Genomic DNA, 17,127 nt, shown 5'->3' with positions numbered 1-17,127 from the left:
TCTCAGTTTCAGCCGATGTCCGTTAGCTGTTTAAAGTTAGTGAACACTAACTTTTCTTCTTCACTAAAGGTAGGCTAAGCTAAACCGGTATCTTAAAAGTAATATAAACCCTTAAATGCTATACACTTTATAGCATTTAAGGGTTTATATTACTTTTAAGATACCTGTTTGATTATGCTTACCAGCGAGGTTTGCTAATATGCTGATTTTGACAAGAAGAGGCACAGTCTTTGATAATGATGTTAACCTTGTCACCAAGCTTTCAGTTGAGTTTTGACAGTTTGCTAAGCACTCGAGCAACAGACACATCTGCACAGTTCTCAAGCAAGTGTGACACACTTTACAGCCTTAATGCTCAGACTTGCGTTGTCATAGCAACTAACCATTAAAATTCCATTGTCGCTATTTTATGGTATGAAATGGCCAAATTACCATAGCAAACAGTGGAAAGACCACTCTATCCATTCACGTTCTGTGGTGTAGTCTTTCTCTTGGTTGGTGGTAATTCAGATTATTGACTGATTTTAGCTTGTTGTCAAGCCAATTGTCTCCGTACCCCTTCTCACAAATCGGTCCATGATATCCCTCTTCCTATAAAGGTATATACTGTCATCACAGCAAATTCTTTTAATCCTGTGGAGCTGGCTTACTGGAAAGCTGTTTTTGAGAGTTGGAGAAAGAGCTCTCGCTGCACTGCATGGTGAACTTCAGATGTCCTGTTATGGAATTCAAGAAGTTACGAAAGAGTTTCACAGAGGTCCTATCACCACGGTACAGTTAAAACAGGTCATCTATGGTCATCTTTACACAGAGCACCTAACCCATGGAAAAGGCAGAGCAGACCCAGCTTCAATGTTTGTGTAAATATGTCAAGCTGGAGAAAAGATGGATTAAAATAACCCAGACCAGGGGCCTCATTTATAAAACATTGCGTGTACACAAAACCGGCCTGAATCATGCTCCACCATACCAGACTGGACTTTTATCTGACCCATGGTGATCAGACGATCAGAGCCAAAATCGGTGAGGAAAACTAAACAGGAAGCGTGGAAGAAGGGGGGGAGTGAGAATATTTTAATAATAAAGATTGTATTTTTGTACTTATAGCTGCTGTGGTGGTCATTGGGGGTCCAGAGAGCCATTAGGCCTAGCCATCTATGGTGACATCTTTTCTGGTGTTGTCAGCAGGATTGGACCCCCAATCAGCACAACAGTATGATTATGGAAGGGCAACCCCATGGCAGGCATAACCAACTCAGTGGGGCAGATGCAGGAAGTAGCTAAGTAAATGGGAGTGGAGGCCAAACAATGAATGCCGTTATGATGCCTTGGTTCATGAGTGCATCATGGGTGCCCAACTTTACAGGGGAAGGGGTAGGAGTTGATTTCAGCACATGGCGGGCCAAATAGATTTGTATCTAAGGGCACAAGGCCTAAGTTCCCAACAGTTTGTGGATTTTGTGTTGGATGTATTAGAAGGTCGAGCCCATAGACAAATTATGTTGTTGTCCCCTACTAGAAGACAATCGGAAGTGGCTATTCTTGAGGAATTGACAAGACTATATGGGGACCATAGAACTGCAGCAGGCTTACGGTCAGAGTTTTAGGCGTAGGCAACCAGGCATTCAGGATGCACCGTCCTTCCAATGGGATGAGCAGGCCCGCCCTATTTGTCGGGATTGTGGTGAAGCTGGGCATATCCAGCGCTACTCCCCTCGACGACGAACCGATGCTACTGCTTTGGAGAGAACCAGATGAGGGACCCCACCAAGATCCCCTGGCTCACCCTCAAAGCAGCAAATGGACTCTGAATTCCCTACATAGGATATACAGTCTTGGATTTTACGATGGGAGACATTGAGGTAACTAGAAAGGGAGTATTAATTGTCAAAGACGATTGCATGAGCACCAGGCATGGCTTACTTGGGATGAATGTGATCTCCGAAATTTGCAAGTCTGTTTCCCACAGTGGCCACCCAGGTGTAGCAGCGTTCACCTCTACATGGTCAAAAGCTGCCCGGAAAGCATGGGTCAAGGTGTTCACAGTCTGCAGGAGGGCTCAAGCGGAGGTTCCCCAGGAGCGGGTCCACTGCACCTTGGATTCTGCGGCCTGTCCTGTACTTGTGGAGAACCCCTTGGAGGATTCCTGTGGAGAGGGCCGGGCTGGCAAGTAGCCCGGACGCTGAGCCTGGTACAAGGGGGTAAGGTTCCCCTGCATATTTGCGACCCCAACGCCTTCCTTGTTCAACTTTCCTCCAGCAGGTGCCTGCTACAGTAACCCAAATTGATCCTGGGGACATCTGCGGAAAAACAGAGTTGACTCTGGACCATACTGCCCCTGGTGTGGTGGAGGTGGATGTGCGGCCAGTGCAGGTAGAGGTAGAGACCCCCACCGACCCACAACCTTGGGAGCCCAGTTGTGAAGGACTAACTGTGGAGCAGTCTGAAAGGCTCTCGGCTGTGCTTTGTAAGTGGCGGGGTGTTTTTGCAGCTGACGAAAGAGGATTTTGGCTGCACAGGGCTCGTCCAACATCGGATCCACACTGGAACTGCACCACCCACCCGAGAGAGGTACCAGCTAGTGCTCCCCACCTTATACCCAGAACTTCGTAGCCTCCTACAAGGTATGTTGGATAGTGGGGTGGTACAAGAGAGTTCAAGCCCCTGGGTGGCTTCAGTGGTTCTGGTGAGGAAGAAAGGTGGGTCGTGGAGATTTTGCTTACGATTACCGTAAGCTAAATGCTGTAACTCATAAGGACTCTTTCCCCTTACCTAGGATAGAGGAGTCCTTGACAGGGCTGCAACGAGCAGAGTGGTACTCTACCCTGGACCTGGCCAGCGGCTACTGGCAGGTTGAAGTGGCCCCTGCTGATCAGGAGAAAACTGCGTTTACTACACCCTTGGGCCTGTATGAGTTCACCAGGATGCCCTTTGGAGTATTTTGTACATGTAGATGACATTCATTTCTAATAATATAATAATAATCTTTATTTATAAAGCACTTTTCAAAGGGCTTCACAAACAAAATAAAATGACAAAGTGCTTCACAATCAAGAGAGATAAAAGAACAAAGGACAGAACAGTATATTTATAATATATTTTGAGTGAACAAAATATATGTTGGATATGCTTGCTGATATATCAGTATCATCTACATGCACGTTTGTGTACGGAAGCCGAGAACGGCCGTGCTTGCAATTATTTTTTGAATGCCGTTATCTCGAGATCATGAGTTAATTATCTCGTTATCTCGAGATAACAGAGCTCGTTTTCTCAAGATAACGGGTTAATTTATCTCGTTATCTCGAGAAAACAAAAGGCTGATTTCTCGAGATAATGTATCACGAGAAAACCACTTTTGTTTTCTTGAGATCACGGGATAATTATGGATAACTCGAAAATTAGTGTCTGGTTCATTTGATCACACCTGATTTTAGCCTTCAAGATCACTGTCATGACTGTCGGGGAGGATTCATGACTGAACAGTAAGTCAAGGCATAAATGTGTAGTTTTGTTTGCTGCAGTTACGATTTTCAGCGTAAATCAGTTGCTACAGTTGTCAAGACGCCATCTATGCATGCTGGCATGGCACTTCTGATCTCTGATAAACATTATAAGTAATAAGAGGAAACAACATTTTGTTTTCTCATGATAACGGGTTGATTATCTCCTTATCTCGAGATAACAAAGCTCGTTTTCTCAAGATAACGAGATAATTAACTTGTGATCTCGAGATAACGGCATTAAAAAAAATAATTGCAAGCACGGCCGTTCTCAGCTTCCGTAGTTTTCTGCAGTATGGGTTCAGGCAGAAATATAACTTTATAACAAACTCCTGCAACCAACTCTCTGCCCTGGTGCAGTTTCAATGAGTTGACACTGTGCAGGTGTCTCTAACCTCAGCAGCAGCAGTGCAATTCTTATCTCTGCATGGGCAAAGTCCATGTCCTGTTTACCTGCTGTTTTCTATTTTTTTCCCAGAGGCAGTTCTTATTCATAAACATACACTATTCAAAACCTTTAAAAAATTTAGAGGCACATGAACACACGCAGAGAGAGAGAGAGAGAGAGAGAGAGAGAGAGAGAGAGACTGACTTACCTGGTATTCAACTTCCAAGCTCCAGTTCTTCACGGTGGTTTGGTAAAAACACTCTGTTCAGCAGGTAACAGAAATGTGAATTTGGTGTCTTGGTTTTGTCCAAAGCCTAAAGTTAAGTCCGTTCACAGTGTAAAACAGGCCAGTAAGTAGAGTTTAGCAGGGACTAGATACTGTGCCTCATACCTATTCTAGGTAATCAAGAGGGTGGGAGGGTGGGAGGGTGGGGGGGTAGGGACGTCTCACTTTATTACTGTCACTATTATCACTTTTTATTTTTATATGATACTACATTGATGTATTTTTTGTAACAATGTGGAATATGCCTGCCCAACCCTGGGAACTTTTGTTGAAAATCTCAATAAAAAGATTTTGAAAAGAGTTTAGCAGGGACATTCATCACTCTCCGGTCGTAATGCATTATAGCTTATCAAGACACTTTCAACTTTCACCATCAGCTTTTAGTGTTTTTTTTGTCCTAGTCTGTGCATGCATAATAGAGCAATAATGTTCCAGTCTATCTGTAATTGCTTACTCTCATATTCCGGCTGTGGGGAAATAGTAACCTACTTGGTTTCTTGATCAAAGTTGAATTGACCGAAGTCACAAGCTGTTTCGACCTGGCCACAGGCAAAACCGAGGAGGTGTGACAAGGTGCAATGTGCTTATTTAGTCTAAGCATGCTGTTAGTGTAAAATGTTAGTTTTAAACTTATACCATATATTGTGCATTTTATAGCTGATTTGTACTTGCGCAAAAATGTTTTTCAATACATGAATTCCTTCAGTCAAATGTTGCACTGATCAATGCTAGGGCAAAACAAAGCTGTCAAGACTAAAGTATGCTGTATGGGGTATGTACAAAATGAAACAATATCTCAATATTAAATACACATACACATATACAATATTAAATACATTACTTTGTAATGATGTGAGGTGCATTTCCTGGTCCAGTCAGCTATAGTCACTTATGTTAAATTCTATATTCATGTTTAGAATGACAAATACAAATATCACAGCATAATTTTATAATATCATGCAACTATTATAGGTTGAAATTATACAACATGCTATAGTAATTCTATAGGAGATTATAAAAATACCATAAAGTCACAATAAGGTCACAACAAAATAGCTATTGACTCAACAAACACATGATAAGTCCCTATAGGTATATTATAGGACTATTATTACAGGGATTTTTCATTAGGGTGGTTGGTTTAGAGTGGGCTCGCCATTTTAAGTGATTACCTTAATCCCCTTTCCTGGTAACAACGTCCCCACAAATCAATCATAACCCAGTTGATTGAAACATGTGGCAATAATGTTTGCCAAGGCCTTCTCAACAACTAGATCATATTCATGGGTTTTTCTGGAATGGCAGCAGCGACAGTGTTTTAATGTGATAATAATGTAATGTACTTTATTGTTCCCTATGGGAAAAGATGTCTTTTTGCTGTGCTTGTTCCCCTCCTTATGGAGGTCAAAGGTCAGGTTCAGGTTCGTTGACTTCCTCTAGGCACTTCCCCTCGGGGCCTTAAGCATCTGGAGGCCCGTTTCAAGAGCTAATGTGCGAAAAAAAAAACATAAAAGAGAAAAAAAAGCGAGGATTCAAGTTGGTTTGCATCAATAATGGTATATTTTCGGACTTCAACTTAAATGCATTATGTGCACTTTCAGCATCATGGACAGCTCAACATAGAAATAATCGAAACAATTCAAACAAACAATTACAAACCAAACAATTTAAAACTGAAACAATTACATTTTTGCTTTGGAATGAGGAGAAGCCTCGCCCTTCTCGGCAACTACTAGTCTGCATTGAATAGCACTAGGCCTATGTGTTATGTATCAGCTGACATAAAAACAGCTTAAACAATTCCCTCAAATTAAATTAACAACAAACGCAATGCCATATTTTGCTTGGGAATGAAAAGTGTCTGAAACTACTGGTTGTTTAACAATGAATTGCACTTGGCGCTCTTTCAGCACTGTGGACAGCTCAGTCAGGCCTGGAGAGCTTGTTATTCATGCACTGTTGGCCTGGTAGGATTATTTAACCCTAAATAATTGCTTATAGAGATTCTTTTAATTATGTGTATTTGCTTTAGTTTGAGAATTTACTAGTTCGTATTAGTTGACACCTACCGTTTTGCTGTGAATATTGAACTGCTAACTGGTTCTAACTGCAATTAAAGCTGGCTGTTAGCTTTGAAACGGTGTCCAGTGCGTTATCTTTGATTGAAGTAACCACAGCTCGCCACAATATTTATATATATAAAATAAGTGGGTGAATTATTCAATGCTTGCATGTCAGTCGGGGGCCCTTTGGGAGTTCCATTACTCTGATGTGAACTTTCTGAGATCGACCCTTCAAGGGCCGAGGGAGCCGAGTCAACGACGATGTAGACTTCACAAGCGCATATTTCCCAGGATGCATTGTGATCGTCCATCAATTCCAGTACACGAACAGGTGATAAATATAAATGTAAGTAAACAAACAATATTTAGAGGATTTAGACATATTCATGAAATGAACTCATCTGCAATATTTCATTACTCATTGTTCTGTGTAATTTTTTTTATTAACAGGAGATGAACGGCACTAAATCCACACCAGAAAGAGAGACAAAGAAAGAGACAATGTCATCCATACTTTCAAGATACTGAGCAAGTGTATTCATGTATGCACTCAAGTGATGCTAGGAGCCTTGTTTCCTTTGGAACCATAACTCTATTATTATTCATGAGTTGGACTTCCTCCTCTTCCTCTATCAGTTCAAAGGTATTTCATTTTCTCTTTCGATCAAATGCTACTGGCTTAGCTATTCATCACCATGCAACAGACAGAGGAGGCAGTGAAGTTTATGTGGCAATTTTAAGTGTCATCCATGTACGTCTTAAATACCAGTCTGCACTATTCTGACACGTAAGTTCTTATCTCCAGTGTCTCACTCAATCTAAGTGTCTGATTGATCCCATCAGTGTCTCTCTGGAAAGTGTTTCTGCCACCAAAACACACAGAGAGATCTCTAACTCTAAGAACAGAGCATAAAGACAAATGTTTTAGATAACAAAATGTTCCAAATGAAAGTGCTTGCAATTTAAAACTATATTCATTATGTGTGGCAAGCGCATCTGGTCACTGATCTCCACCTGTGTGTCTCTGTTTTGATCTAGTGGTTGCTGTCAGACGGCGAGCGAGACGAAGTGTGTGTATAGTGCGAGAGAGAGGAAGTGCGAATGGAGATATTTCAACATTGCTTTTACAGTGAAGTGGGAGGGCATGAAGACGCTCTGTGCATGGTCACCCGCTGTGTGACACTCGTCCTTCACCTTAAGGCTCCGTGACTTTCGGCTTCTGCAGCTGAGGTGGAAAAATTCACTTCAGCTCTCATTGTGATGCTTGCAGCTGCTGCAGGGCCAACAGGTGCGTGTCTGACACATGGGCGGAAATTACGGGGGGGGCAGGGGGGGTCTGGAGAGTTGTCCCCCTCAATATATCATTGCAAACATAACTATATCATTTTAAATAATATAATAATATGCATTGACAGCACTTGTGCTAATTATAGACGCAAAACAATGCGCCCCCCCCCCCCCCCCCCCCCCCCCCCCATATGCCTCACAGTGGTTTGGTCCACTGCCTACCATCCCCGAACCCCCTGGAGCAATCTCTGGAAGTGTGTCAGTGGTGGCTGAGCTCCAGTCAGTAGCTACTTTGCAAAGGTTAACTTAAAACAAAGGATGTGTCAGACATTTTTCTTTACTTCTACCACTCAATAGAATAAAACACATTTACAATTGTAACCAGACTACATTTTGTTCGCTCCATTACCTCACGGCTGAATCTTGTGCGTCAACGTGGCGGCCATATTGGTACGGGGCAGCCGCGTCTCCTAATGCAGTGATTCTCAACCTTTTTCATATCAAGGAGCCCTAATTCAGTCCACATTAGAGCTATGGACCCCCATTTGATGATATTTTGTTTTTTCGACTCAAAGATGATTTTGTCCAGAACTCAGAAACTATGATCAGAACAGTCATTCTTCTACATTCTCTAACTGTGTTAACTTCTTGTAAATGAAATAATGGTGAAGTTTAACAATTTATCAATTTGCTGGGGACCCCCTGGAACCCCCTCAAGGACCCCTGGTGGTCCCCGGACCCCACGTAGTTTGGTTTGTTACAAATGCCAGACGTGTATTTATGATACAGGATACTTGGTTAAATTAAAATGCGGGTTTTCATACCAAAATACTTTATCATGCTGGTACAACCCTTGTTGTTATTTACCTATCAATTATCCAGTATACTGTATATAGTAGTAATAAGGGTTTCCTCTATATACATTTAATACAACAGCACTTTTGGCAGCAACTTCTGTTTATTGTCTCCCCCAACAAAGAAATGAAACTCTGACTTCACTCTTCGGCACCTCCTGGAGGATATCTTCCACTTTTTCGGCGGTTCAAGAGAGAACACAGCAGGTATGGAGCGAGCCGGAGTGGCACAGACCCTGCTGTTCCTGCTGGTGAGCCTGGCGCTGTGTGGCATGGCCATAGAGGCCTACTTCATCTACCGCCTCTACAACCCTGAGCCGGTGAGTATCTGAGCCTCGTCTCTGTGTGCTCACCTGCCCGTGATGCCTTTGATGACTCTGTCCTCTGCTCTGTGTCTGATTTCCCCTGTGGGACAGTCTAGGTCCTTAGGATAGTTGGATGTCACAGTACTCCTTTTTTTAAAGCTTTATTCATTTTCCTTCTAAACCCAAAAGTCTCACTTCCCCCATGTGAGCTCAGTTGGTATTGCAACACCTTATTCTCATTTTCATTTTTCATATTTCTCTTTACACCTTTTCTTTCTTTTTCTTGTGTTAAGTCGCTCGCAACCTCAATGTCTCTGCGTTTTTCTCAGAAACGTTTTTCATTTTCATTGAAAAACTTGAGTATTCACAGTGCGAATTATTTCTCTGTCTTAGTATTTTTATGTGAGATGTAATTATCTGCAATTATCTAAAGAAGTAGTGATATAGACTTCCAGTGGTGGAAAGAGTACTGCAATTTCCTACTCAAGTAGAAGTACTGTTACTTTGCTGATATTTCACTGAAGTAGAAGTAAAAGAAGTAAAACGTAGCTCATTTAAAAGTAAGATTACTGACTTTAAAAAAAATACTCAAAAAAGTACAAGTACACATTAAAGCTTCTCAAATTACAGTAACGTGAGTAAATGTAATTAGTTACTTCCGCCCTCGCCAACATGGAGATAAAACAATACAAAAACGAGGAGGCCATTATGAAAACAGCACACTTTATGCAATGGTGATGAGAGAGTTACTCTAAAACTGAAACATTTCAACATTGTCATTTCTATTACACTAGATGTACATGACAAGTCAGAGAGGGAGGGTTGCCTTCTTTGCCGTCATACTGGCATAACCAAAGTGGAAAATTCTAAAGCCCAGAGATCCAAGGCATTCGTGAAGAATTAAATGCCTCTCATGACAGAAATGAAAGTGACATTTTCTCTAACATCGGAATGATTGTTCTTGCTAGCAAAAAATGCTAACAGTGAAATAATTTCACCACCATGGGGAAGAGAGAGTGGAGATGGAGAAGTATGTTAGATTCGGGCCTCATTTTGGAGAACTTCAGTGACTTCCCAGGAATACTGGCGTGCACACAAGATGTTTCATGATGATGGCTGGTCAGGTGCTTTTACTCCACCGCAGTGACTCAGTTCCTGCCCTGGGCTGATGCTCTGTGCAGGCTGCAGCAGTGGGGGACGGAGCGTAGTGGTACATACAGTATATGAGCAGGGGGGTGGTGGAGGGGAGGAAATGGCCCCTTTGTCACTGTGACATTTGAGAACATTTTTGCCATTTGGGTTGACATTCGGGAACCCTGACCACCCCATTCAAAAGTATGCCAAATGTCAAAATATCCCTTATATTTTGACATTTGGCATACTTTTGAATGGGGGGTCGGTGTTCCCAAATGGACAATTGCAAATGTCAAGAATGTTCCCCTTTGTCACTTTCGAATGGGGTGGTCAGGGTTCCCGAATGTCAACCCAAATGGCAAAAATGTTCCTATCTGTCAGAATGGGACTTTGTGGTCCTGACACTCCACTGATACTCCATGCTTTCACTCGGTGGTCCGGGTACACTGACACATGGAAACCCTCACCACTCCATTCGAATGTATGCTAAATGTCAAAATATAAGGGTCACCCTTACCCTGACCCAAATCTCAAATTTGAGGGACACCTGCCGACCCTTTGACATTTGTGCAGGTCGTTAGGCACCTTAACAGGCACCCAGAACCACCAAATTCATATCAGCTTTTCACTGCAACACCAACTTTCAGTTAGAAAAGGTTGCAACTTTCTAGCTCTAGTATAAAGGGTAAAAATCCAGTGAAATGACCCTAACGAGACCTTTTGACCTTTTCTCCTTTTGGGAACATTTTTGATGATGTGGGCTTGTTCTAGGCCCCACTAACACTGTCTGTGCAAAATCTGGGGTCTCTGGGACCTTTATTTGAGAAAATATGCACATTTGAAATTTTTCAACGAGGCCTTCTGACCTTTCAGTTTCCTTATGTCTGTGTCCATTCGGGAACATTTTTGACATTTGCAATTGTACATTTGGGAACATTCTTGACATTTGCAATTGTACATTCGGGAACCCTGTCCGCCCCATTCAAAAGTGTGCCAAATGTCAGATTTTAGTCATTCAATCCCTAATATTTTGTGCAAGTTTGTGCAGGCTTTTAAGGAACCTTAACATGCATCTAGAACCACCAAGTTCATGTCAGCTCTTCACTGTAACACCAACTTTCAGTTGGAAAAGGTTGCAACTTTCTAGCTCTAGTATAAAGGGTCAAAATCCAGTGAAATGGCCTTAACTAGACACACACACAGACTGCATGTGATCAGTGCATGGTCAATTCCTTACATTCTGACATTTAGAATACATTTGAATGGGGGGTCGGTGTTCCCAAATGTCAAAGACCAAAAAAATTACTTGATGTTGTCTTATCAATGTGAAATTGAAATATGTTCCATAATAGAGGCTCCTCTTGAATCCTGAACTGGTTCCAGCATGCCAAATGTATGCAGAACCAGTTCCAGCCTATTCAAATGCAGATATTTTGTGTTGACATTCAGGAACCCTGACCACCCCATTCAGAAGTATGCCAAATGTCAAAATATAAGGGATATTTTGACATTTGGCATACTTTTGAATGGGGGGTCGGTGTTTCCAAATGTACAATTGCAAATGTCAAGAATGTTCCCCTGTGTCACTGTGACATTTGGGAACATTTTTGACATTTGCAATTGTACATTTGGGAACACTGGCAACCCCATCAAAAGTATGCCAAATGTCAAAATATCCCTTACATTCTGACATTTAGCATACATTTGAATGGGGGGTCGGTGTTCCCAAATGTCAAAGACCAAAAAAATGACTTGATGTTGTCTTATCAATGTGAAATTGAAATATGTTCCATAATAGAGGCTCCTCTTGAATCCTGAACTGGTTCCAGCATGCCAAATGTATGCAGAACCAGTTCCAGCCTATTCAAATGCAGATATTTTGTGTTGACATTCGGGAACCCTGACCACCCCATTCTAAAGTATGCCAAGTGTCAAAATATCCCTTATATTTTGACATTTGGCATACCTTCGAATAGGGTTGTCAGGGTTCCCGAATGTCAACCCAAATGGCAAAAATGTTCCCATCTGTCAGAATGGGACTTTGTGGTCCTGACACTCCACTGATACTCCATGCTTTCACTTGGTGGTCCGGGTACACTGACACATGGAAACCCTCACCACTCCATTTGAATGCATGCTAAATGTCAAAATATAAGGGTCACCCTTACCCTGACCCAAATGTCAAATTTGATACAAGAGACAACTGCCGACCCTTTGACATTTGTGCAGGTCGTTAGGCACCTTAACATGCACCCAGAACCACCAAATTCATGTCAGCTCTTCATTGCAACACTGACTTTCAGTTAGGAAAGGTTGCTAGCTTCTAGCTCTAGTGTAAAGGGTCAAACTCCAGTGGAATGGCCTTAACGAGGCCTTAACGTGACCTTTTGTCCATTTGGGAACATTTTTGCCATTTGGGTTGACATTTGGGAACACCGACCCCCCATTCCAAAGTATGCCAAATGTCAAAATATAAGGGATATTTTGACATTTGGCATACTTTTAAATGGGGAGTCGGTGTTCCCAAATGTCAGAGACCAAAAAAATGACTTGATGTTGTCTTATCAATGTGAAATTGAAATATGTTCCATAATAGAGGCTCCTCTTGAATCCTGAACCAGTTCCAATGTTCCCCTTTGTCACTGTGACATTTGGGAACATTTTTGACATTTGCAATTGTACATTTGGGAACACCGACCCCCCATTCAGAAGTATGCCAAATGTCAAAATATAAGGGATATTTTGACATTTGGCATACTTTTGAATAGGGGGTCGGTGTTCCCAAATGGACAATGGCAAATGTCAAGGATGTTCCCCTTTGTCACTGTGACATTTGGGAACATTCTTGACATTTGCAATTGTACATTTGGGAACACTGGCAACCCCATCAAAAGTATGCCAATTGTCAAAATATCCCTTATTTGTCACAGGTTTGAGGTTGGCAGACTCTAAGGCAGAGACACAACACGAGGAGGCAGCAGGGCAGTTCAAATAATGATTTAATTGAGGGTTGGGTAAGAGGACGTGGAGGAAGGCAGGGGAGGCCAGGCTGGGCGGACTGTGGAGGGGGAGGACGAGGCTGGCCTGGGGAGTGGAGGAGTCCGGGCTTGACAGCTGGCCTGGGGAGTGGAGGAGTACGGGCTTGACAGCTGACTGATGAGGCAGGACTGACAGGGAGGTGGTCAGGTTTCCCAAATGGACAATTGCAAAAATGTTCCCCTATGTCACTCTGACATTTGGGAACATTCTTGACATTTGCAATTGTACATTTGGGAACACTGGCAACCCCATCAAAAGTATGCCAATTGTCAAAATATCCCTTATTTGTCACAGGTTTGAGGTTGGCAGACTCTAAGGCAGAGACACAACACGAGGAGGCAGCAGGGCAGTTCAAATAATGATTTAATTGAGGGTTGGGTAAGAGGACGTGGAGGAAGGCAGGGGAGGCCAGGCTGGGCGGACTGTGGAGGGGGAGGACGAGGCTGGCCTGGGGAGTGGAGGAGTCCGGGCTTGACAGCTGGCCTGGGGAGTGGAGGAGTACGGGCTTGACAGCTGACTGATGAGGCAGGACTGACAGGGAGGTGGTCAGGTTTCCCAAATGGACAATTGCAAAAATGTTCCCCTATGTCACTCTGACATTTGGGAACATTTTTGACATTTGCAATTGTCCATTTGGGAACACCGACCCCCCATTCAAAAGTATGCCAAATGTCAAAATATCCCTTATATTTTGGCATTTGGTATACTTTCGAATGGGGTGGTCAGGGTTCCCAAATGTCAACCCAAATGGCAAAAATGTTCCCATCTGTCAGAATGGGACTTTGTGGTCCTGACACTCCACTGATACTCCATGCTTTCACTCGGTGGTCCGGGTACACTGACACATGGAAACCCTCACCACGCCATTCAAAAGTAAGTAAATGTCAGAATACAGAGGCTCCTCTTGAAGGCTGACTGATTTGGACAACCTGCCGTGTCAAAAATGTTCCCCTTTGTCACTGTGACATTTGGGAATAGTCAGGGTTCCCTAATGGACAATTGCAAATGTCAAAAATGTTCCCGTATGTCACAGTGACAAACAGGAACATTTTTGACACAGGGGTTGCCAAATGGGAACATTTTTGACGTTTCGGATGCGCGTCCAGGGTCGCGTTCCCGAATGTCACGAATGTTCCCGTTTGTCAATCCGTTTGTCAAAAATGTTCCCGAATGTCACGGTTCACGGTCTACACCTGGTGGACGGTCCGGCGTAGCGTGACAAAATGGGAACACTGTCCCCATAGCTCGGGGACCGTAAGTCGGATCGGAACCAAGTTTTTCGCGTGGGGTCCCGGCCGGATATTAATGCGGATCACGTTGGTTCCCGATTTTTCGGGGCCCCCGTTTGGGCGGGAAGGGTTCTTCCGTTTGGGGCCCAAATTACCCTAACGCATGAATGGCCGCGGTTGCTAATTGTCATGGGGGGCCCTAAGGCAGGTGGAGGATTTCATAAGAATTTCATAACATGCATCAAGCCAAAGCTAGAAACAAGACATCAAAGGACGCTTTCCAGAGCTGCTGCATTGACAGTGAATAGGAGAATGTGGATCCTGACAGAACCAGGATCATTTTCTGGTGATACGGGGACATTTTCTTGTTCAGGACCCCTAGTGCGGGGGCCATTTTAGGACACCTTTGTCATTTGTAGATGTACTTTGTCCAATTTCAAGTCAAATCTGACAAAGTACTTCTAAATCAGATGCAAATCCATGCAAGTCTGACAAAAGACGCCTAACCCTGACTCAAGTCCATCTAAATCTGACAAAGTACATCTACGAATGACACAGAAGGCTAAGGATGTCCCAAAATGGCCACTTTACCCTAGTACAACTTCAAACTGATGGTCATGAATTAAAATCCAACAAACAGATTCACAATCACTGTCATTGATGACATCACAGATTCGAGTCTACATTAGAGATTCTACATTTTGGAGAAACTTGGTCGCCTCCAACAATAATGATTGTAACAACACATGCCGTACTTCAATGCAAGGACATTTCCTTACAAATAAATGCATCTGCATTCTACACACACACACACACACACACACACACACACACACAAAACAAAGAAGTAATCCCTTTTTATTTCCATTGCAGGCTGATTCGGCATCATCTGCTAAGATCCTCTCAGGTAAGTCTCAGTACCTTTTGCTCAAATTTGATTCATGTCATCAATTGCTTAACATTATACGCATTAAATAGTATTTCTGCTCCCAACACAGACAAATGTGCTCTCCCTGCTCCCACTAGAAGGCCCAACCTTATTCTTCCTTCCAAACCTGTTGCACATCTGACAGGTGAGACCAGTGCTGATGTCTTTTCCATTACCATAGTGTGGCCATTTACTGTATTACAGAGGCATTGTAGATCAATAAATCAAAATATGGGGTAGTTCTGGCATTTGTTTGTGAATCAAAGACAAGGGTTACAAGGGTGGATAAATAGCAGGTTTGAACAAAATACCGCCTAATATTTCTTTATACTCATCAATTTATTACTTCATTCCCTCTGATTTATCACAAAAAGATGATTCAAATTAGTGTATGTGTAGTCAAATTAGTCAAATTAGTGTATGTGTAGTTGTGTGTGATGCTTTTTGTCTGTTGTCTTGTTTCTTCTTTCCAGGTGGACATGGTGTGCATCATGGACCAGAGATCATGTCCTGGAGCACAGACACAGACCCTCTCCTCTTCGAAATGGAGTACAAACAGGGAAAGATTGTCATTCAGAAAGAGGGATATTACTATGTCTATTCCAAGGTCTTCTTCGTGGAAGGCAGTGCATTCAGTCACTCTATGCGCCTCGAAACTCCTCGGGACGTCTGGGGAGATATACCCCTCCTGCAGTCCAGGAAATACTCCCGCAAGCCTGGCAAAGAAGCCCATTCAAACAGCTACCTGGGAGGAGTGTTTCACCTCCACAAAAACGACAGCATTTTTGTGAGAGTGAGAAACACCTCACAGATTGTGCGAGTGCAGGCCTATGAAAATTTCTTCGGTGCGTACATGATATAAACATGCTGTCTTATTGATATTTTACCATGAATGAGCAAGAATAAATCAAATCTACAGCTTAGATAATTAACTTACAGGTATTAGCTTTGTGAAGGAATCTCCTCAAGGATTAATGTTTCTATTTGTAACGCAGAGACAGCTTCGTCATTGGAAGGGGGGGGGGGCAGGTCTGAACGTTATTATGTGGCTGGGAGTGTTATGAGGGCAATAAAGGGCAAGACTCTGCTAGTTAGAGTTGTTTGAGTATGGTGGCTGTATCACATTGGGAGTGATTTTTTTGTGAGCTTGCGCACTTACTTTGAACTGAATCTTCCGAATCTTAAGAAAATGGTCACACAAAGAGCCACAAACAGCTTTTTTTTTTTAATAAGCTGCTCAGTGTTCCTGATGTTCACATTGTTGCTGAGTATAGACTACCGCATGTTCGTGCTAAAGCCAAAAACAAATGTGATTTACATGTACATTAAACATTTCTTTTTCTATTATTGTAATTAATGGACTATGCATTGTTGCTGTAACACACGCTGTGCACACTATTTATTTATCTCTCCGGTGGTGGAATGAATGAAATTATTGCTTTAGATTTTAGACACTTTCCAACCCCCCCTTTCACCTCCAGCTCGGGCGCTGGAGGTGAAAGTGGTGCAGAATGGTGTGTGTGTGTGTGTGTGGTGGAGGGGCGGATGAGCAGGTGGGTGATCCTCAATCCATTTTCCCCTAGTCATGTATCAGGCATTTGGTTCACATGATTAAAATATTCTGAGTTTTGGAAAGCCATGTGACTGTATTGGAGTCTAGGGTTTGGCTACACAGACTAAATGCGCAATTAAACATACTAGTGCAGTGCCCATTCGCCCCGCTGCTGCACAGAGCGCTGTTCGCTTTTTTATTCAAAGTTTATTAATATTGAACACGTCGTGTGTCCAAAGTATCTGGATCTCAGAAACCGTAAGAGCTACAGCGACCAAACTTGGCAGATAGGTCCAAAGTCTCAGCCTCATGATGGTTGTAGAATCAAAATTCCTTTTCCACTGGATTCCTTTGGTCATTCCACATCTATCAAAATAGGCCACGCCCATTTCCAGCTAACTAGATTTTCCGCCATTTTGAATTTTGTCCCAAACTGTTTTTTCGCTGCTACTCCTACAAATTTTGTCCAATCTTCACCAAATTTGGCACACAGCATGTCTGGACTGTCCTGCACAAAAATCATCAAGCAGTTTTTGCTACAATTGGCTTTCAAACTTTA

At 42.7% G+C, this 17,127-nt stretch overlaps 1 protein-coding gene across 1 annotated transcript; it reads left to right on the top strand.

Moving 5' to 3' along the window:
• Positions 1 to 8,517: 8,517 nt before the first annotated feature.
• On the top strand, positions 8,518 to 16,341 carry LOC139644782 (tumor necrosis factor ligand superfamily member 6-like). The gene is made up of 4 exons (XM_071520267.1): positions 8,518 to 8,701; positions 14,962 to 14,995; positions 15,087 to 15,161; positions 15,490 to 16,341. The coding sequence occupies exons 1-4, from the start codon at positions 8,591 to 8,593 to the stop codon at positions 15,876 to 15,878; spliced, it is 609 nt and encodes a 202-aa protein (XP_071376368.1). The 5' UTR covers positions 8,518 to 8,590; the 3' UTR covers positions 15,879 to 16,341.
• Positions 16,342 to 17,127: the final 786 nt, after the last annotated feature.

The sequence above is a fragment of the Centroberyx affinis genome, unplaced genomic scaffold (assembly GCF_046629955.1).
Source record: "Centroberyx affinis isolate AG114_WGS23_722 - 3 ecotype Tasmania unplaced genomic scaffold, CSIRO-AGI_Caff_v1 ptg000063l_1, whole genome shotgun sequence".
Classification (NCBI taxonomy): Eukaryota; Metazoa; Chordata; class Actinopteri; order Beryciformes; family Berycidae; genus Centroberyx; species Centroberyx affinis.
Note: the sequence above shows the minus strand (reverse complement) of the source record. Positions and strands in the feature narration are given on the sequence as shown.